This window comes from Perna viridis, chromosome 5 (genome assembly GCF_037379345.1).
Source record: "Perna viridis isolate PV_CMFRI_1.1 ecotype Kerala chromosome 5, ASM3737934v1, whole genome shotgun sequence".
In the NCBI taxonomy this organism is placed as follows: domain Eukaryota; kingdom Metazoa; phylum Mollusca; class Bivalvia; order Mytilida; family Mytilidae; genus Perna; species Perna viridis.
The window spans coordinates 25001596-25020251 of NC_142449.1; the positions used below are offsets into that span (position 1 = coordinate 25001596).

Below are 18656 nucleotides of genomic sequence, written 5' to 3' on the forward strand. Positions count from 1 at the left end.
AAGAGATATAAAAGACAAACCATTTACGGGACAATTTCCAGACATGCAGAGGACACTAGGAACAGCTTTGAAAAGATGTGCTAAGCAGATTAATAATGAACTATTCACGTCAAAAATTAATGCAGCGTTTGCATTACAAACACGAACACACATAAAGGCCAACACTGATCCCAGGTATGCATGGCATTCTTCTGCAAGAATTCCATAAAATATTGTAAACAAACTTGAAAAAATTCCGGGTCTTCTTGAAAACAGCATATCTCAACCCACATAAGAAAATTATTGGCACTCATTTAAACAAAACAAAACATAATTCAGGAAAGAAAATTAATTTTTGATATACACACAATTTTTTTACCGTTTTAGTTCCACTAATGGTTTATCTCAATAGTTTTATTAAATAATTAAGCCAGTAATGTACATGTATTTAACTGTGAAATCAAAAGCTACCTGAAGCTTGAAATATCAGTTTTATTACATAATTTTCTTAGATACCAAGTTGAAATTGGAGAGTAGGATATGCCCAACAGATTCACAACAGCGCTTATATACTAAGATTTGAACTGCACTTAGGCTTAGCATATTGCGGGTTCCACACAATTGAATAGTTCAACATGCCAGGAGGTAAACTACAGGCACATAGATTATAAATCCTTTATTCATATTGCAGGTACTTCACACTTGTTCAACATGCGAAGAGTAGATTTTTGGATGAACAGAGAAGAAGGTAAGTTTGTATAAATTTAAGAAATTTTGTTGATTCAGCAAGCAACTTTCCATTTCAACTCCCCAAAATAAAAATTTAATTAGCTAGCATTGGTTTAATTACAACCCTGAAACATTGAACACAACATGTCAGGTTGTCAAAAGTTATAATTAAAGGATATTCAAGATATAAAAATTGTAATGTCCAGGGTTGTTCAATCTAATTACATGTAGAAGAAGACCTTTCAATTGTTCCATTCAGTCAGTTAAATACCTCAACATGTACCAAAAGGAGATATCCATTTAAGGAATACTTGCAGTTTCTGAAAGCTAGCTTTGAACATATAAAAAGATTTACAATACTATACCATCAAAACTACCAACTGATTAGGATTCCACTTTCCTGTTACCTCAGGGCAAGTGTAAAATTTTGGTGTAGGAAAGTTGTTTGTTATATTCCACTTTATGTTTATCAAGTAGAAAAAAACTGAATTTCTGAAGACTTTGTTGATTTGGGAAGGCAGACTTCAAGTGTTGGAAAAATAATTTTCATTTATTAGTTTCCCCTTGAAAACCTACAATTGGAAAAAAATCTTAGAGTGCTGATGAACATCATTTGCTTTTAAAAAAGCTGTCACCAAGATGCTTATGGTATGTCTTGTGGGATAGGAACAAAGAAAACTTTGACCATTGGGATAAATCTATGATGCCAGAAATTGAGACACCATATTGATTGATAAGGAAATCACCTGCTATTTCTGTAATATTTGATAATACTGTATTTGATTAATATTCTAGTGGTATTTTGTCCCATAAGATGGAAGTTAACAGAGTCCGAATTCATTTTGAGACAACAGGAGATGGACCCCACACATTACTACTTTTAGCAGGAGCTTTAGGTATGTATAAGCAGTGATTATGTAACATCAAAATTCATGAAGGGAAAGTGTTGTGATATTTTGGTAGGAGAAAATGTGAAAATTCAGAATTTATTACACATGTGAATTATTGAAATTTATTACACAGGAAACATTGGATCATTCACTGCTTTCTATTATAATTGTGGTTCATTTCAGGAGGCTAACTACACCATTTATCACATACTAGCTGAAAATTTGTAATGAAAATAAGCTCTAGAAATGAAAAATATCAGTACTGATGTTTGATGATGTGAAGTTGTATGAAATAATGTGAAAAACTGTTACAATATGATTTTTTTATCAGTTCTTTTTGAGAGAAAGTCAGAGCTCATGTGCATAAATTCATCATTTCTTGTGCAATGTAAAGATTATAGTTGATGTACCACATAAAATGCATTGTAATTTATTTATGTAATATCGTTCCAAAGCATGATGCTGGCTTCCCGACTTGATGCTTTTGTTTGTATTGTAATGTATGCAAATAAAATTTATATTCTTGAACCAGTTTTCAATGTATTTGTAGATCAATCAAGACACAAATTCAAGGTCTATCTGAAAATTGACAACTTCTTTAAAACCCACCAAGTCCTAACTAAAGAAATTTTCTCAATCAATGGAAATTGATGTCAACAGTTTTCTCTATACAGGTTCAAGTAAAACAGACTTTGAGAAACAGATGTCAGAGTTTAATAAGTCTGAGTACACAGCCATTGCCTTTGATCCTAGAGGCTATGGAAGAAGTATCCCTCCAGCAAGAACATGGCCACTTGAGTTCCTACAACGAGATGCAGATGATGCTTATGAATTAATTAGGGTACACAAATGGATAATTATGAAGAATTAGCAGTTAGGCTTGTAGGCCAAACTAAAAAAAATGTGTGTTTCCTATTACCCTACCCACGCTATTTTTAGCTCACCTAGCCAAAGGCCAAGTGAGCTTATGCCATCACTTGGCATCCATCATCATCGTCATTGTTGTCATTGCAGACAAATTTTGAAAAATCTTCTCCTTTGAAACTACTGGACTGACAGATTTTAAACTTGGCATGATTGTTTCTTAGGGTGTTCTGCACAAAATGATTCTTGGGATTGTTGATTCATGCAAAAACATGGCCGCCATTACTAAAAATAGAACATAGGGGTCAGATGGCAGTTTTTGCAAATAACTCAAAAAGCGTTGCCTTTACCAAATTTCTGTCCAGGTAAAATTGTTAAGCATCATGAGAAGGACCTATGCCGAAATTTTCAAAACCATTCATTGACTAATGAAGGAGTTACGACCCCTGAAACAGTTTTTTTGTTGTTTTTTTTTCACGTGTACAACTTTGAAAATCATCTTCTTTAAAACCATTTAAGATCATTGAATGAAAATAAGCATAATAGTTCTTTAGTGTATTGTGCTCAAAATGACTGTTGTGATTTGTAATCCGTGAATAGATATGGCTGCCTATACTTAAAATGGAACTTAGGGGTCATTAGACAGGTTTTTGAAAAAAATTCAAAAATTGTTGCCTTTAGCAAAATTCTGGTTCAGGTCATGCAAAAGCTATGAAAAGCATTTCCTGCATTTGACAATTTAGTTGATTTTAAATTAGCTTGTCTCATTCCTCAAGTTTTTCAAATAAGTAAATGGTTAACCAGGTGATCGATTCAGGCTCTCTTGAGCCTCGTTTCAATTTCACGTAGTATACCCTGAAGTTTTTTTTTTTTATGACGAGTGGTATGATCGTTCAGCGCCATCCACGTCTGTGTCCCTGTCAGCATCATGTCTGTAGACACTTGGTTTTCATTTGATAGTATGAACATTAGTTGCTAGATCTTTTTCAAAGCTGTAATTGGAAACACACAACTTAGGTTTTTTTGCAGTACAAATTAAAATTTCGAGGGCAGATATCTTTGTCAAAACATCAAGAATTCAACATTTATCCTGTGATGAAGAGATAAAATGGTTGTCATTTCAAGAACATTAAACTTCTTAACTGAAAGTTTATTGTCAGATTGTTGGGGTTTTAAAATCCATGTTTCAGATTATTCATATTTTGCCTGATTTTTACAAGGACTTGTACTTCTAGTAAGATTGATATTTACAGGTTTTTTAATAGAATAGTATACATGAACACTAAAAGATAGGCATTATTCAATTTAATTTTTTGTTTAAGTTTTGTATAAAAAAGAAGATATTTCTGTGAAATGATAAAAAGGCGAGTTGTCTTATTTTTGTGGTACATTTTGTATTATATACTGGAAATTAAATACATGGACATTGTTCTAAGGTCAATTGAGGAGATGAAGAAGGTCAAATAAATGAATGAATGAGTGAAAATTGCAGCACTCATTGAAGGTGTATTTCATTAACTCCTTGAAATCTTAAGTGGCACTCTTTATAAATATCTAACAGGTGGATATACATGCATATCAAAAACCCACAAAATTCAATTTTATTTGAAACTCTGATACAGTTATAGACCGTATAACTAGTCTTTTTTTCATTTTATTGTTGTACTTTTGTGATAAATAGCTAGTATATAGTGGTATACAGTGTGTGAAATTGGTATTTTGCAAGAGTTATTGTTCTTGATTTTTCAAGGGTTAATATTGATGTGGTTGGTTTACGAGTGAGATATAAGTATGATTTTTCACTGTAATACAATAAGGACATAAAAAACAGGGCATATGTAGACAAAAAAAAATCATCATTTGTTTGTTCAATATATTGCTGCACTGTGTATCACCTCTACCATTGCCAGTGTCTCAACTTTCTGAGGTTTAGTTTTTAAAATTAAATACATATACTTTTTTAGATATCAAACACAATATTAAAAAATACACTGGTAGCTTTTTCCTATAGGATGTAAGTTAATATGTCTGTAAGTTTGAACACTCACCATCTATCTTCCAGAAACTCAACATCAGTAAAGTGTCATTACTTGGGTGGAGTGACGGAGGAATTACTGCTATGATATTAGCAGCTCGCCATCCAGATATTGTAAACAAGTTGGTAATTTGGGGAGCAAATGCTTACATCACTGAGAAAGATATGAAAGTATTTAAGGGTGTGTATAATTAATCAGGATCTTAACTTGGAATTACTTTCTATCAGAAAAAATTAATGTCAGATTTAATTTTTTTTTGATGATGATGCTGATGAAGAAACTTGTGTCAGGGAGCAGGGACCTGGAAACGTTTCATTTAAAAATATTCTATTAATAAATGATATTTAAACAAGAATAGTATATTTTGTGTAAAGAATAATAAATTACAGGTTTTATTTTTTTCAGAAGTGCTGTTTGGTAAATAATTTTTTTCTTAATCAGCTTTAGAGGGGGAATACATATATTTTTCTTATTTCATTGATCAGATATGAGGAGTCCTTTAATGATTTATCAGTAATTTTAGTTAACATTAAGTGTTGTTCTGTTTTTTTCTCTAGAACTTAGGGATATATGGAAATGGAGTGAGAAAATGCGATCTCCGTTTATGGCTTTATATGGAGAGGAATACTTTCAGAAAACATGGGAGTCATGGGTGGATGCTTATGAGGCATATTATACTAAGAGAAATGGTAAGTTGGTTACAGCAGATAGGTAAAAATATGTAGGTTATTTAGACTAACTGAATTTAAATTCAAAATTGTTACCTATGCTCTCTCCCTGAAAGTATTGGGATGATGGAGTAATTTGTTCTGTCACTTTTTTTTAAAGATATGTTGCTTTGAATTAATATAAATTGTAAGTATAACTCCTTCAAAACCACGTAATGATTTTAAATGATAAAGTAATAGAAATTTGATTTTAAAATAATGATTTTAGGTAATTAGAAATTAGATGTGCATTGAAGAAGATAATTAATGTCTCATGCCTGAAAAATAATATAATCAAACTAAAGAGTTATACATGAAAAAAAAACTCATAAGGGGCGAGTGGTGATATTCCTTTTTATGTATTTTGAATTTTAACTAGCTATATTGTGCAACAGCGCTATTTTACTTACAACTTGGCACAATATTTTTCAATATTCATTATATCCTGCTGTGATAAAATGGGGTGTACTTGTACTGATCTGTCTGTCTGTATTTTGAAATTTTTACAGCAGTTTCCATTGCACCTACTTGTCACAGTCACTTGGTATTTTGACACAAACTTAATTATGTATTATATAGTGGGATTAAATTTTGGGCTTTGGCAATTACAACTTCCTTGATTAACACCACTGTTTACATTTTAACAATTTACTAAATTTGGGATGGGGTTATTACTATTGTTCAATTAGGTCACAGATTTCTTGTATTCATAAATATACATGATTTTTTTAAGGTAATGTATGTATGGATGATCTAAAGAATATACATTGTAAGACGCTGATCATTCATGGGTTAAAAGACCCGTTGGTGCCCCTGGAACATCCTGATTATCTTCATCAACATATTAAGGGTTCAAGGTGAGTTTTAGAAATACTGAATCTTTCATGAAGGGCCAGATTTGTATTATTTCTTTTAGATGGCTTAAGTAACCTAATTATTGATTCCATAGGCCCAAATGCATTTTCTTTACTGTCATTTTTGACTGTAGCTCTGACCATATGGGTATCTTGATATAAGATACCTCATGAAATAACTGCTATATACCTGGGATTCTCCATTTTCTATATTGGGGTACCAAATGATTAAATATCATCCACAACACTAAAATGATCAACGAAACTTGCACTTGGTTCACTATAAAAAGTTCTTTTGAGTGTACACAGTAAAACCTGTCTAAACCAAACCTGAAGAACCTGAAAACCTGTCTAAACCAGACACTTTAAAATGCCCCTATACAATAGTTTTTAAAAATGTATTTTGAATCTTGGTAAACTGAAAACCTGTCTAAACCAAACCAATTTAGAAGTCAAAAAGGTGTTTAATTTAGACAGGTTCCACTGTGTTTTATTTTTAGCCATCTCTTTGTTAAGTATTCCAAAGACTTTAAAGTCTCAGATATATGTCTCCCTGGAATATCAACTACACTGATAGGAAATAAGTATTTTCCAACTAAGAATCTGCAAAAAGAAATTACCAATTATATGCATGTTATATGCCAAGAGATATAAAGTTCATCCTAATTTTTTCATTTTAAATCTTTTTTTGCAGGTTGTATATAATGCCAGAGGGAAAACACAATCTTCATATCAGGTATCACCGAGAATTTAATTTCATGGTGGAGCATTTTCTTAGGGAATGAACACTTCTACATCTGCTGAATGGAACATCTCTTCTTAAAATGTTTTGTTAGGCTTTTTAAAAAGATGAATTCTGTAATGTAATCATGTCAGACTCAGGCTTTTATCCAAAATGGTATTATATTTAAATGGTGCTTCTACAGGATTGTATTAAATTCATGAGAACTAGATAATACTAAATTGATTTAAATTCAAAGTCTGAATAGTTCAGTATTATTGAGCGACAATGTCCATTTCCTGCAATATATCTGCTCTTTAAACCATGCCACCAACTGCAAAAGTACTGTAATGGTATCCCAATACACTGAAGTATGGAAGTAAATCATAATGATCTGCATTCAAAAAATGTTGATTTCATACTCTTAGTGTTAAGAAAAAAAAATTGTTATTTGTTAATTTTTGTTTATCAAAATTTAAGAATTGTTTTCAATTGTTGGTGGGTAGGTTAGATATAAATAACTTTGGGTAGGTTTATTCTGTAACATAAACTGATTTGATCCAACATCTACTGACCTTTTTGTTATGTTTTTAGTTTAAACTGTTGAACAGTTCTTACAGTCGAATACTTATTTTGTTATTTTGTAAACCTTGAGCTGCTGAGAATGATCTCTGATAAATAATTCAGCTATGTAAAATGCTCTTTAGAGCTGATTTTTGTAGAACTGAAATATTGTGAAAGTACTTAATATTTGTGGGTATCAATTTTCTTGGTTTATGGGAAAAGCACAAGTCAGTGATCGAATTTAAGGGGAAATTCTTGCTAAATGCAAGTTAAAATTAGATTTTGCTAGTAGAAATTATTTCCACTTGCTAAAATTTGCTAGTGGAATTTTATATATAATATAGGTAAAGTCCAGATATAACCCAAAAAACTTAAATTTGGCGAGTGTGAATCTTCAGTACTTGCAAAATTTAGCTAGTGGAAAAAAATTTGAAATTCAATCCCTGCAAGTTTGTGGAGTCTTGAATTCTTGGTTTTGATGATCCTGTCATATAATTTAAAGTAATGAACCTTTTTTGTTGGGAATTGAAATTCGTGGTTTACCTTACCCATGAAATCCATAAAAATTGGTACCCCACAATCAAGAGTACTTTCACAGTATGCCAAATCCAACTAAAACTTTCTTATCTCATTTTATCTTACACAGTTAGCTCCATTCACAGATCTTACACAGGTAATTACAGAACTTACACATTAAGATAGGTCATACCATATTTAATATTTTTGTTGTTAGATTTTCTTATTTTTTCTCAAAGATGACATTAAATGAACATACTGAAAAGTTTCAGTATTTTTACAACATTTTATATAGATTCTGTAGAGATTTTTCACTATTTTATTAATATTAAAAAGCTCAAACACAAATTCTCTTCATGGTGAGAAAAACATATTTAAATACAGAATCTCGAAAATATTAAAAAGCTGGTATGGATATTAATTCTCTTAAAAACTTGTACGGATAACTCTTATCTGGCATTCATCACATTTTAAAAAGAAGTAAGGGGTCACTGAAATCATTTTTCTTATTATATAAAAAACTAAAATTCCCATTACATTTCAAATGAACATTTTCTTGCCGGTTATCTCCATCTTAAAATAATATAAAGTTAGTTTTTTTATATCATTTCAAACACTTTTTGCTCATTTAAAATACATACTTTGTATCTGTATGATTTTGCAAGATCACAAAAATGAGTGCTCTGTGTAATAGGTATGATCTACCTTAAATGCATTCACAGATCTTAAACTGTTATCTGCATGCATGTGTATGTTTATTACTATTCAAAGCAAAATTTGTGTCATGTCAAATAATTTTTTATATTTAGGTATTTAAAATTGTTAGAAATGTTTCTTTGATGGACTGTTAACTTTGGGAAGTTAAAAAAATTTTCCTTTCAGGTGACCCAAAATGACCCATTTTGTGCATCAACATTGTCATTCAAAAGGCATATACTACACAGTATTTTTGATGAATGTTTGTTTTTTCTTTGTCATAAAGTAAGTTTTTTTATCACTGTTTTAATGTATTTTCATTGTTGCATATATATATTTTGAAATTATTTAGCAATATTAAAGGGCAAGAAAAAAGTTAATCATGTGTTATATATCAAGATACTTGACATACTCATGATATACCGACTGTGTGTTTATGATTCTACCTACCTTGAGAGGAAATAAAATGGTTAGCTCACAGGCACGTAGCTGCCATTAGGCAAAAAAGCTTTTGCCTGCACTTAATTTTGCCATTTTTTTTTTTTTTGAGATAAAACACATCCAGTAGAGGCACAAATGATGCTCTAAAACGCTATCTTTGGGGCTTTGGGGGGTGCAGACCCCTTGCCGTAATTTTGCCTACACTTCAATTTGGCCTCAGCTACGCGCCTGGCTCATGCCTTTAAAAAAGATTCCAGATTCTGAATCATAGGGCAAACAAACATGTTTTTGAAGAAAAATAAAATGTATAATTTATTTACAGTCCTGTATTGTATTTCTAATGCAATTTGGTAAATTTTGAGCAGAATTTGATATTAATTTGGGGATATCGCAAAAAAAAATTCTGCTTTTTTGTAAACGTGAAAATTTCTGTTAGGATTTACTGCACATACAAATACATTTTTTGCAATACTGTAATAGAATCATAATTTGCTATTATTTAAATATCCATAACATTACCAAAGCATTAGAATAGAAGGACAATTTAGTAACATCAGTATCCAAAGCCATGCTCAATATATGAAAACAGTAAACAAAGAATATCTAGATGCACATTGTATGAGCCAGAATAAAACATAATTTTATGTACATATATAACTTGGGTTGGTCTAAAAAAGAGTCAAAGCTTGACTAAGCTAGTAAAGGCGTGTTTAAGAAAAGAAAGGTCATATAGAACTTATTGTTGCATTTTGAACTACTATTTTGTTAAGAATTAATAGACAAAGGTATTTTAAATAAGAAAAATAAAAAAAATACATTATTTTTTTTATTGTTGAAAAGTAAACTTGCATATTTGACATTGATTAGCACATTTTAAATCCATATCAAATGTCAAACATAAACAACTGGATTGCTTGAAAAGGGCCATCAATAGGGTAAGCATGTGACCTTCAAATAAATGAAAACTTACATTTTCAATATTTGGGGGTTAAAGGAAAATATTTGTCAAGCTTAAATATGAAACAAATTTAGGGTAACAAAATGTTTGTTGTTTTTTTAGCTCTATTTTTATCATGTACTCTAAAACTTGAATCAAAAACTTCCTATGGTAATTCCAAGAATGTAATACTTATATTTAATAGCACACACATTGCATTTTGATACTGTTTTTTTTTTAATTGAAAATGAGGACTAATGAACATACATTCAATAACCTAGGGTATGTATTAGAGGGGGAGAAGTCGCTTGTAATAATCTATAGAGCACTGCCGTTGCTATTTGACTGTTTATTAGCCAAATTTCTCTGTTGAAAATATGGCAATCTTACTAAGAGTGTTTGAAAAAAAAAACGCTGGATGAATTTTGACGAGTGATGTACCAAATTAAACAATGTTTGATTTGTTCAAGACCGTTTCATAAAAAAACATTAATTTCTTGCAAGACATGATTTATTTATTAAAATCTAATTTTTTATACGCTTTTGATTTTTCAATATTTTAATATTTTATCGAAGTAATGTTTCTATGTTTTTTTATGTCTTAAATTTACCTTTTCACGTAACCTTTTCAATGAATATAGAATTTCGTTTTAATTTCAGTATTTTTTAAGAGACTTTGATCTTGTCTTTAATGTTTTCAGATTAATTATTAAATGCTCTTGCCGTGATATGGCCATGGTCACCAAAACGTAATTAAAAAAGAATAATCAATCATGTACCCAATTATAATATTTTGGAGATTAGCAACATATATTTATATTTATTGGAAATAAGAGGAATGTAAATATTTTTCAGTTCAAAGTTGGGGCTTGAGACAGCACCTTTCCTCCGTATTTTTATCATAACTTTTCACTGTCAATTTATTTTTTAACTCGTATAACTAAAATCCCGAATCATTGCTCTTTCACTCAGTATGCGATGGTCAAATGTAAATCTTAAAGGCTTTAAAGTTTACCCAGTATAAAAGACCGGGGAGCACAGTTATTTTTGTTCAAACTTTGTAAGAAGAGAACAGTCCCTGTAAATAGCCCGTCCATATCGTGTCTCTACTCTTTGAGTCCCGTGATATTATCGAAATTGACTCGAGGATAATTCTTGATAAAAATGACGAAAGTTTCGGAATGAGTTCGATTAAAAGAAAGAATATTTAATTAATCCTGTATTTCAGAAAATACACAACGAATAAGCGTTATATTAATTTTTTTTTTAGCAAACGCAAAACTAATTTTGGATGATCGAAAATCAGAATTTTACGACATCACGTTTCATAAAACGTTTTTGTAGTTTTAACTTATTCCTTGGTTAAAGTAATTCATGTTTGAAAGCGAGAATGAACGTAAATGATAACAGTGCATTGCTGTATCATAATGTCTGATATTCACATTACTCCTAACTTTACACTTTTAGCTATAGAACAATACCCGGGATATTGATTTAGAAATATACTCTAATTGCGCCCTCGCCTTGGTTCCATAATCACAAATAATCATATACAATCATGTCTTGTTCTTTTGAGTAAAAATAATTTGTATTATATGTAAAGACAGGGGGAATTCGATCTTCCGCGATGATATTTTCTTGCCCATTAATTTGGATAGGATAAAAGTATATCTCAGAACATCATGCAAACAACTTTATCACGGTGTTCTAATTTGTAGTTCTATCAAAATGAAATTAGAAAATAGAAATATTCCAATAATTAATACTTTCTTCAAATATTTCAAACAATGATTAGTACATTTAATATGTTTTTGTGAGACATTAACATATGTATCTAAGGAAAAACCTGACAATATTGACATTTTGCATTGGCAGGCTATGTTTTGAATATAAAAATGTCATAATTTCAACTTGAGCTTTCTTTTTTCACACAGCTCAACTCGGTTTAAAAACACGAACTATGTTTTGATTTTACTTGTTTCAAGCAAGCTGTGAGCTATTTAATTTATTTCAGAGAGCACCATGTATTGCTTATATATGATTGCGATAATGTTTATGTTTTTCGTAATTGCGCTTCTAGCAGGCAGTGGACCTGCTATCATGAAATCAAAGATGAGCAATGATCTAAACGGACTTGTCGAATTCACTGGGGCTCTCACAGTAACTAGCTGTAGTACATTGTCAATTTGTATGTTTGAATGTATGGCCGAATATAGATGCGTTTCATTTTTCTATAATAAATTGACGATGAAATGTTTGCTGCATTCAAAACATTTTTATTCTTCGTTCGTTCCCCCATCTGAATCTGGAAACGGCTGGCAATACTACAAGATCATCGATGGTAAGCAATATAATATATTATACAAATGTAATTACAAAATGAGATAGAAATATTAAATAAATGTTGTCGGAGTGCTTATAAATGAAGTTATTTTTGTATCTGTTTCTGTAAAGACATGTCGTCAATTCCAATTGACATCGTTACGTCGATCTGACTGTGCAGAATAACGTCAGTTTGGAACGTCACGACAGAGCATCACAAGTTGTTATTTGGGCCCCTGGGCTCTTTTTTGTTTCGACTTCATAATATTGCAAATTTCGATATTCTGTACACGTCCTCTCATCAGCAGCATTTAAATCAAATACAAAGGAAGATCTAAATCCCAAAATATATTCTCAAATCCAAAAGTATCGAAAAAGAAAGCCAAACCCAGCACCAAGAAGTTCCACCGTGTGCAATACAAGGAATGAAGCCTTGGTGTTTTATGAATTTTGAAAACGATTCATTTCATCATATACTTGAAATCCGGACCATGCACCAATAATTTAAAACACAATTTTGTGTCGCTAATATCTGAAATATATTCTCTTCAATTTAAGTATTACGTAGGATATCAGGCTTGTTTTACATTTCTTGCTTTCAACAATTAGTTTGATTATTATATATAACAACCTTCTGCAACTGCGGTACTTGTATATAATCATACTTGCAGGATATGAGCGCATGCAATTGGAAAGATGTAGTACTGATTTTCAGTTAACATAATTAATGTTCCTTTTTTTTCGAGGAAGAGAATAAGTGCAAAAATGCATCAATTAAACTCTACTTGTAATTCATAAATGAATATGAATAGTTAAAAATAAATTCACTGAAAGTCGTAAGTGTTATTAAAAATTATGCCGGCATGATAGGAAATAGCATTGCGACGATTACTGACAATTAATCTGTTTACATATTTTTCATTTAATTAACAGCAGGACAAAATTCATAATATGAAATATAACGATAATAGTTATGGTGTATATGTCAAAGTTTGTTTGTTTGTTTGTTTGTTGGGGTTTAACGCCCGAACAGCAATATTTCAGCTATATTCAGGTGATGAACATGAAGTGGATGATAAAATGAATATGATATGAAAAATGGGATGGGACACAAGGATAATGGGGTCGACAAATTTTGATTGCCACTTAAAATAGGGCGAGGTGGGTAGGGTCGGGCAATTTAGCCTCCTGTGGCGGAGCCCTATGGTTCCTACTCCGGGAGAATACCACAGTAGGGTTCTTTAACGTGCGAGGAACGTGGCATCTTTCCCAACACGGTGCACCACTATGGTTTGCGGTCAGGTTTTCCGTATTATAGCCAGACAACCCCAGCATGTAACACGCCAGAGGTACCCCATTCCACCACCTGGGGCACACAACCCCGTTGCTCTGTGGGCAGAGCGTCCTAGCCCCCGGCTAGGGTTCTGAGCACTACTTAGTCGCCTTTTACAAGCTTAGCGCTGCTGCAGGACTATTCTTTTGACACCCGACCTGCACGGGGCTGTACATGTCAAAGAGACAACAACCTCACCGGAATGAAAATGTAAGCCCAAGGCCACCGTTTGGTCTTCAAAGGGAATTCTCATTCCACAGCATGTTGCAGCTAGCCCCTGAACATCATTATACGCGGATATAGCTTTAGAGTTGCCCCCTATATACTTAAATAACATAAAAAATTAAACTAAAGGTGAAAACGATGAAAGTATTTTTTTTCTTCATAAACTCAGCAAAAAAAAAATAATAATAATAATAACGAAGCGTCAGCATTGGATGATTCAAATACGTCAGAATCTAAAAACAGAGCAAAATTGAATAATTCAGTAGCTGAGTGCAGTTTATTCAATTATGACTATACGTTCAACAAATTAAGAACATGTAGATTACAAAAAAACATGCAAAGCAGTAATCTTTTTTCAGCAACTTACATACTTTTTTAATCTTCTTTCTCTGAAATTGAAATTATGCAAACTACATGTGCATCTTCCTGGTTCGATATTTTGCTTTTGTGTACAACTTGTATACTATGTTTTTTTTTATTGAGGTATTCCTATATATTTGATTCTAATGTAACTCCTTGAAACATCTCTATAGCATATCGAAATTTCCAATATATACGACTGACATTTTTTGTACTTTCGGTTATCTAGGCTGTAAAGCATCCATAGTTGCATATTGGTATTTGCTTCTTTTTCCAACTGGCATTTCGCTGTGTTTCTGTCGATTTTCTCTTCATGTCACACACTACATGTAAATTATACATATTGATTTTACAATGAAGAACACATGAATAGATGTATGTAAGTTTGTCAATAGTTTCAGGAGGATGCCCAGAGGATGCAGTGCTATACAGGTCATCCAATTTCTGTTATACCGTGTCTGATGGCATGCAAATTAATTTCGAATACATTAAAACTGACTGTACTAACCAGAATGGACAGCATGCTCCAGTTAGGACAGAACAAATGCAAATTTACTTCTCACATTTTCTAGGTAACTTAATAATTTGACGTTAATTATAAGTTAGATGGATATTTTGAATTAATATTAGAATTAATCATTTGGGTTAATGCTAAGACAACTAATAATGAACTGGCCGATTGATTCTCCTTATATCATAGGTATATTAAAAACTAGATTCGGCAGTGTGAATGTCTTCTTCTCTCCGATTTTTTGTATAAAAAATACATTGAAACTAGCCTTTGCTGGCGTTTAAAGTGCATGCACTTGCCCCGTCCACATTAAAAGTTTTAGTTGATTAAGTAGAAAAATAAACTAGAGCCCTCCCTGTAGGTCCGTTCGCATCCTTTTTGGAATTTTTGGATATCAAGGTATGCATGCAATATTGGGGTGACTAATTGTCTTCAGATTAAACTTATGGTAGAACTCGATAATACATTAAACTTAGTGAAAATATTAGTCAGATGTCAGTGTATGTTCTGAGATGTTGATCTGTTAAACACTGAACGCATCTGAAAAATACAAAATTGTATATAAGTGCCGGTACTAAAAACCAAAACTATCCAAAAAAAAAGAACCCAAATCCACCACTGGGAGGTTCTGTCATGTTCAGTACAAAAAATGAAGTCTTAGAGTTTTGTGTATTTTGAAATTTTTAATCCTGGAAATTTTGATAAATATGTTAAATTAAATCTGAACTTACACCTCTTGTATTCAACAAAGAACGAAAACATATATGCAACCTTCGTTGTATATAACCCTGTTTTATGTCTTCAATCCCCTAATCTAGTTGACGTGTATCATTACTCAAGACCGAATTATATTAGCACAACAGTTCTGTATTTTTCCCGCTGTTTGGTTTGACTTTTCAATGGGCGTTTCCGAGTTAAGACAACCAGTGTAAGTCTTTCCTCTTCATTGATTGATCAAACACAAGCAAGGTGACAGGCGCTTAGTGATTTTGCAACGTGACGTCACTATTACAGTACTGAAACATGTTTTGCATTCTCCATGAGGTATCAAATACAGCGTTTTACAACGAAATACAATTGTAGATATTAACATTTGTTCCTTGTGAAACTCTTAGATTTCTTTTACTCTTTGAGAAATTCATCGTCTTTCCTCTTTACATTCATGTAAAATAAAGAATTTTACAACGCTTATGTCCGATATCCCAGGTCTTCAATAAGGACTCGTGTAGGAACAAATTAGTCCTTTATTGATACAAAAAAAAAACAACAACAACAACAAACAACAACAACAAAAAACAACAAACAAAAAAAACCCCCAAAACAACAACAATAACAATTCTAACAATTAAACAGAAACTTGTCAAGAAGTTGTCCTGTCAGATTTATTATGAGTATGTATTTAGTGTATTTGATTATAACGAATAAAATAGTGACATCCGAAAAGGCACGCGCACACGTTGATGCACGAGATTGAATTATCCGGATTCGTCACATGTAAGTACTTTAATGCACGGAGATCGAAATTGGCCGGGTATGAGACAACTTATCCATAAATGTTATTTGGAAATTAAAGATAACATTGTGCTTTATTTTAGCTGGAAGATTCATAAACAACGTGTGCATTGCTGGGGAAGCACAGGCTGATGACTCGTGGAAATTAGATGACGGAACAACGCTTACATTCTTTCAGTGGTACCCAAATCAGCCTCATCCGTCTGCACATATTGATAGCCCATGTATTGTGTTCAAAGACAAAAAGTTTCGGGAAGACAAATGGTTTGATTCGTCTTGCTCTGAGTCGATAAACTGTACATACGTCTGTGAGATTCCATACTAACTGCGTATATGTCTGTACAGAATAAATAGTCCTCAAGAAAGGACTTGCTGACAAATATAAACTTCTAAAACTATCCGTTGGTGTTATCTTCACCGTTTCATTGTTGAATCTTTGAAATGTGTTTTTATTGGTTCTAATATTGAACCTCTTTGTTGATGAACTGAATTTTAATTAACTTTTTTATACTCTTTTATCTTGGTATTTGTAAGATGACCTTGTTTTTCTTAGACATATTATGATATGTTTTCACTAAATCCTGTTGCACGTGGTTTTATTGTTACTTTTGTCTGAGAAAATTGGGTGTGCTTATCAGTTGCTTTGGTTTTTGAACTTGCTTACAGAAACAGTGAGTAGTCTTTCGAAGTAGGTACAGCTTCTTGTCTCTAGGCAACACGCTGAGGTTTTTGTATTCTATTACGATCTCAAGATTTAAATCCTTATTGGACATATTTTTATAGTTCGTTTCATTGTTGTATTTTCCCACCACTATCCCAGGTTAGGGGTGGGTTGAGCGCTCACAAACATTTTTTTAAACTCCACCACATATTTTATGTGCCTGTCCTAAGCCAGGAATCTGTATTTCAAGGGTTGTCTATATTTTTTATGTTCATTGTTGTTCGCTTAAACCTGCTGTCCAGTGGTTGTCGTGGTTTTTTTTTATATTAATTGTTTTACGCATTTTTTCTTTAGATTAGGTCGACTTTTGTCTTTTATGAAATGAATAGTTTCATATCAATAATTTTGGGGGCTTTTACAGCTTGCTTTATTATATGGATTTTGCCCATCATTGAAGATCGTGAGGTGACCTATAGAGATTTAAATGTTCCCTCATCCAAACATATCGTAGAGACGTAAAGGATGAGAGGCATTATCATAAGGAGCCTGAGGCTCAAGAAGGGTATAATATAGCATATTAATTGAGCTGTGTCGCAAGACAAGCCATATCAGTCTCGTTTAAAGAGGTCAAAATCATATACCAGGACAGTAACCTTAGGCCCGTATATAAGACCTGTTCCACGTGTTATCTTCACTTTTTAAAGAGAGTTTGTTCCAACAGTGCAAAGACAGGGTGGGAATTAATGAAACAAGAAGAAACAACTTAATAGATATTTAAATATAGTGTACTGATATTAGTAGCAATCACATTGCGAGATACCAGACAGTCACAATAAATATGACAAACTCATGAGGAGGGTATATTATACCCTTCTTGAGCCTCAGGCTCATTATGATAATGCCCCTCATCCTTTACATCTCTACGATATGCTTGGATGAGGGAACATTATCTTACATTCGCCTTCGTTAAAGAAGGGTATACTATAGCATGTTCAAAGAGTTGGAACAAACTAAGTAATACATAAAATGAGTTTGCTGCCAGTAAACAAACCTTTTACTGACCAATAAGGAACCTTCTCAGAAAAATGTCACAAAATAAAAGATTACAATGTATAAGTATATAATTCAACATTATAATCGAAAGATCCATATATACTCAAACATAAAAATTTGAAATTAATATTATTAAGGATGTTGAACATATAACCTTATTTATTGTATGAGAATTTATGTAATGAGTGCAAAGACTGTAGCAAGAATACCATATAGATAACTTTGCTGCTTTACACCAAATAAAGTTTAGTACAATACTGATAAAATCAAAATAGAAAATCTTAAATTATTTTCTCAGTAATTTAAACAGGTGAACCATCATAAAATTGTTTCTGAGCTCATAAAGTAAAACATTTTAACTAATCAACCTGTTGTATTGCTTGTTTGTCAATATGGCACATGTATACACACACACATATATATATATCAGACTTAAAAAGGCACCATAATAGAGCCGAAGATGAAAATTACAAGTCTAAACTTTTAAGTCTGAAAAATACAAGTCTAAACAAAGTTAAAATCAAAAACAGTTTACAGTTTTTAGACCAACATCAACTAAAATATTCTTCATATCATGACCTAAGACAATTACTTCACCCTATCAACACATATTACTAAGAAATAAAAACTTGATTGTATAACATAATTTATATGATAGTAACCAAACATATTTCACAAAAATGTGTGGCCAAGGAAATAGAAATTGATGAAAGAGTATGATCAGTACTAATGGTGTTTAGTAACA

The 18656-nt window shown here is 32.0% G+C and overlaps 2 protein-coding genes across 3 annotated transcripts; both read left to right on the plus strand.

Moving 5' to 3' along the window:
* Positions 1-3: 3 nt before the first annotated feature.
* On the plus strand, positions 4-8936 carry LOC148616802 (serine hydrolase BPHL-like). 2 transcript variants are annotated; one of them, XM_088583884.1, is made up of 8 exons: positions 5-174; positions 671-727; positions 1504-1604; positions 2273-2439; positions 4525-4678; positions 5056-5187; positions 5939-6062; positions 6754-8936. In XM_088583884.1, the coding sequence occupies exons 1-8, from the start codon at positions 44-46 to the stop codon at positions 6842-6844; spliced, it is 957 nt and encodes a 318-aa protein (XP_088440010.1). In that variant the 5' UTR covers positions 5-43; the 3' UTR covers positions 6845-8936. The 2 variants fall into 2 exon arrangements, with proteins under 2 accessions (XP_088440011.1, XP_088440010.1); XM_088583885.1 differs by lacking the exon at positions 6754-8936 and having other exon boundaries at positions 4-174; positions 5939-6066.
* Positions 8937-9082: 146 nt separating this feature from the next.
* On the plus strand, positions 9083-16819 carry LOC148616803 (macrophage mannose receptor 1-like). Its single transcript, XM_088583886.1, has 3 exons — positions 9083-12275; positions 14570-14746; positions 16281-16819. Exons 1-3 carry the CDS (start codon positions 11957-11959, stop codon positions 16520-16522), a joined length of 738 nt encoding a protein of 245 aa, XP_088440012.1. The 5' UTR covers positions 9083-11956; the 3' UTR covers positions 16523-16819.
* The last annotated feature ends 1837 nt before the right edge of the window (positions 16820-18656 follow it).

Excerpts from the sequence above, each read along its gene's own strand:
- LOC148616802 (XM_088583884.1), top strand. The coding sequence starts at position 44 with ATGCAGAGGACACTAGGAACAGCTTTGAAAAGATGTGCTAAGCAGATT. Across the intron at positions 175-670 it reads AAGGCCAACACTGATCCCAG|GTACTTCACACTTGTTCAAC; the intron begins GTATGCATGGCA and ends TTCATATTGCAG. Across the intron at positions 4,679-5,055 it reads AGATATGAAAGTATTTAAGG|AACTTAGGGATATATGGAAA; the intron begins GTGTGTATAATT and ends TTTTTTCTCTAG.
- LOC148616803 (XM_088583886.1), top strand. The coding sequence starts at position 11,957 with ATGTATTGCTTATATATGATTGCGATAATGTTTATGTTTTTCGTAATT. Across the intron at positions 12,276-14,569 it reads ATACTACAAGATCATCGATG|TTTCAGGAGGATGCCCAGAG; the intron begins GTAAGCAATATA and ends GTTTGTCAATAG. Across the intron at positions 14,747-16,280 it reads TTACTTCTCACATTTTCTAG|CTGGAAGATTCATAAACAAC; the intron begins GTAACTTAATAA and ends GCTTTATTTTAG.